General features: G+C 31.6%; 1 protein-coding gene across 4 annotated transcripts in view; it reads right to left on the bottom strand.

Annotated features, from left to right (window-relative positions):
* LOC116338388 overlaps positions 1-2,386 on the bottom strand; it is a 30,836-nt gene extending 28,450 nt beyond the window's left edge. For 3 of the 4 annotated variants that reach the window (XM_031763596.1, XM_031763598.1, XM_031763599.1), the window contains exons 1-3: positions 2,336-2,386; positions 1,969-2,082; positions 1,215-1,299 (exon numbers count right to left, since the gene is read on the bottom strand). In XM_031763596.1, coding sequence (XP_031619456.1) covers positions 1,215-1,232 — 18 coding nt within the window. In that variant the 5' untranslated portion in view covers positions 1,233-1,299; positions 1,969-2,082; positions 2,336-2,386. Of the gene's footprint in view, positions 1-1,214; positions 1,300-1,968 lie in introns of all 4 variants that reach the window. The other variant, XM_031763597.1, reaches the window with a different exon arrangement.
* Positions 2,387-3,097: the final 711 nt, after the last annotated feature.

Raw genomic sequence — 3,097 nt, 5'->3', positions numbered from 1 at the left:
AAATGTACCAAAAATCGAATTTTCACAAAAAAGTCTAGATGTATGAAATATGCAATCTTAACAACAAATAACTACATGTTTGATGGTTTCCTCGCATAAGATCGATAAAATACCGAATTTAAGTCCCCTACCACCAGGCCAGAAGGTGGACTATCGTCGGGAGAGGTGCATGCGGTTAGTCACAAATTAAATTAAAAGAAATCTACAAAAATGTTAGTATAAATGCAAACTATGCAAAAGGTCATGCAAAAATGGCCATTATTTCATACGGTCGCTGTGGGACCTAGACTTGACATAACCAGGACAAATGCATATTCGTTCGAAAGGACTTAAAGTAAGTTCTCAAGTGGTGTCAATTGCGACTTGAAAATTTCATGTGGGGGTGGCCAAATTGGCAAAAAACCAAACATTGACCGTTGACCGCACACATAACGGGCATTTTTGAAAAAGACTGCATATGTTCTCTTGAAAATTTCATCAATTTAAGCCTCAAGTCAAAGATAAAACAATATGCATACCACATACCACTGAAAAATACCTCTGTTCCTCATTATGAACCATAATTTGTATAAATTTGGTCCAAAAATAACCTAAAAATCTATATTTTCATTGTATTTGAAAAATATTCAAATTCATGTGTCTTGAATCTTTAACTTGGAAAATAGCGCTTACAAAACTATTGATATCAAATAAAAAACCTCTATCAAGGTGAAGAACGAGTGACGAGACCAAAATTTGAAACACAAAATTTCTGATATCAATTTTGTGACGAAAATAGTTGGTAGATATATTTTCTGTGTACTGTGAATATAAACTTAATATACATTTGTAAATTCGGAACGTTGCTTCATTGCATCAGCATGAACTCAAAGTAAAAAGAAGAGAATTTTTGCAACGTTTCGAATATACAAATGTATATTAAGTTTAGATTCACAGTACACAGAAAATATATCTACCAACTATTTTCGTCACAAAATTGATATCAGAAATTTTGTGTTTCAAATTTTGGTCTCGTCACTCGTTCTTCACCTTGATAGAGGTTTTTTATTTGATATTTTTTACGAGGGAATATGAGTAATAATAGTTTCTTGAAGAAACTTTCTTCATCATTTTCCAAACAAGAAAAAAATGAGAGCACACACACACACACACAGAGAGAGAGAGAGAGAGAGAGAGAGAGAGAGAGAAAGAAAGAGAGAGAACCAGAGACATACCCACACATTGTCACACATACACACGCGCGCGCGTGTTCACACTGTTGTACGTCCGTACGTATTTTGCATTTGCCATTTCAGCGGTCTTCCGTGTTTTTCATACAAGCCGCCCATGTAAATGGTAAAAAATCGTGAAAAATGAAAAAAAATAATTATTTTTTTTTTCTTCAATTCTCAAATAGTACTCAATTTTCTATATCACCTGGTGAAATCAGAATGAAAAAAATCGCATTCCTTATCACCCAAATCACGATCTGGATTTTTTTCACTTTTGGCGTGCTCTATACCGAGTCTCCGAGAGTTTCATATAAACTTCCTATGTAACAGCTATTGAATAGTGACCAATCGAATGCCAATCGTCTTTTGGGTGATAGGGAATGCGATTTTTTTCATTCTGATTTCACCAGATGGTACAAAAAATTGAATAGTATTTGTAAATTGAAGAAAAAAAATTTGATTATTTTTTTCATTTTTCACGATTTTTTACCATCTACATGGGAAGGCTTATATGAAACTCTCGGAGACTCGGTATAATGCACAAATGAGTTAAAATAAATGAGATACTAGCCAGAATTGAAAATAAATTTGATACTTGAACGAATTGAAAATAAATGTGATACATACCACTTTTATTTTAAATATCTTTCAAGTATCAGATTTATTTTAAACGCGAGTTAGTATCTCATTTATTTTAATTCATCGTCTTGTATCAGTATTTTTTTAAATAATGTTTGGAGCTCATGATTATTCTTACCCATTCACATATAAATATGTGTATATGTATGTTGGTATTGCGTCACTTGGGGACTGCCGCCCCCCGTTATACTTCATATTCTTTCGTTGAATATAGACAAAGTCCACGTTATATCTAATGTAGGAATTATAATTGCTCTTAATACATTATAATATTTTGAATTTAAATGACAAAAGATAAATTATTATTCGTGGGTGTTGAATTTATTAAAGTGTTTGAGTATTGTTTCAAAACATTGCAGAAATTTCTCTCTTTTTACTGTCAGTCCATACTGATGCAACGTTTCGAATGTACAAATGTATATAAAGTATTTATTCACAATACACGTAAAAACTATCTACCATTTCTACCATTTACAAATAACTACCATTTTCTATTTTTGTCACGATATCAGAAATGTTGTGTTTTGAATTTTGGTTTCGTCATTCTTTCTTCAGCTCGATAGAGGTTTTTTATTTGATATCAATAATTTTAAAGGTACATTTTATATGTAAATTTAAATTAAAAATTCAAAGCATAAATTTGATTAATTTTGAAATATAATAAAAATGTGGTTTCTGGGTTATTTTTTGGCTCTAAATCATGACATACTTATTTATGACTTTTAATTGAATAAAGCTAATTTTCACTCATGTGTAGTATGCTCATTTTAAGCTTTTAAAGAGTACTATTGAGAAATTATCTACATTGTGATGGCCGACCATATTTTCATATTTGCCAGTTGAATGGGTTAGGATAAAAGTGAGCTCAAATTTTCATATAAAAAAATCTCAATCATGAAATCGGTAAAAATAAATGACCAACTAAACTGAGATGAAAATAAAAGAGCAACATGATTCATTCGGTCACTATTCAATAGATGTTACATAGCAAGTTTATATGAAACTCTCGGAGACTCCAAGTGGTGTTCGAGAAATGAAAAAAAAATCATTTTTTTTTTCACTATTTTGCTCTTTACCGAGTTTCCGAGAGTTTCATATAAACTCGCCTTGCAATAGCCAAATGACGCCTATTGATTCAATCACGATTGGTATTCGCTTAATATTCAATAGGCATCACATAGCAAGTTTATATGAAACTCTCGGAGACTCGGTATAGAGCACTCAAACAATGAAAAAAGTACAGATCG

This window comes from Contarinia nasturtii, unplaced genomic scaffold (genome assembly GCF_009176525.2).
Source record: "Contarinia nasturtii isolate CC-2019 unplaced genomic scaffold, AAFC_CNas_1.1 Cnas_scaffold_406, whole genome shotgun sequence".
Lineage (NCBI taxonomy): Eukaryota > Metazoa > Arthropoda > Insecta > Diptera > Cecidomyiidae > Contarinia > Contarinia nasturtii.
Note: the sequence above shows the minus strand (reverse complement) of the source record. Positions and strands in the feature narration are given on the sequence as shown.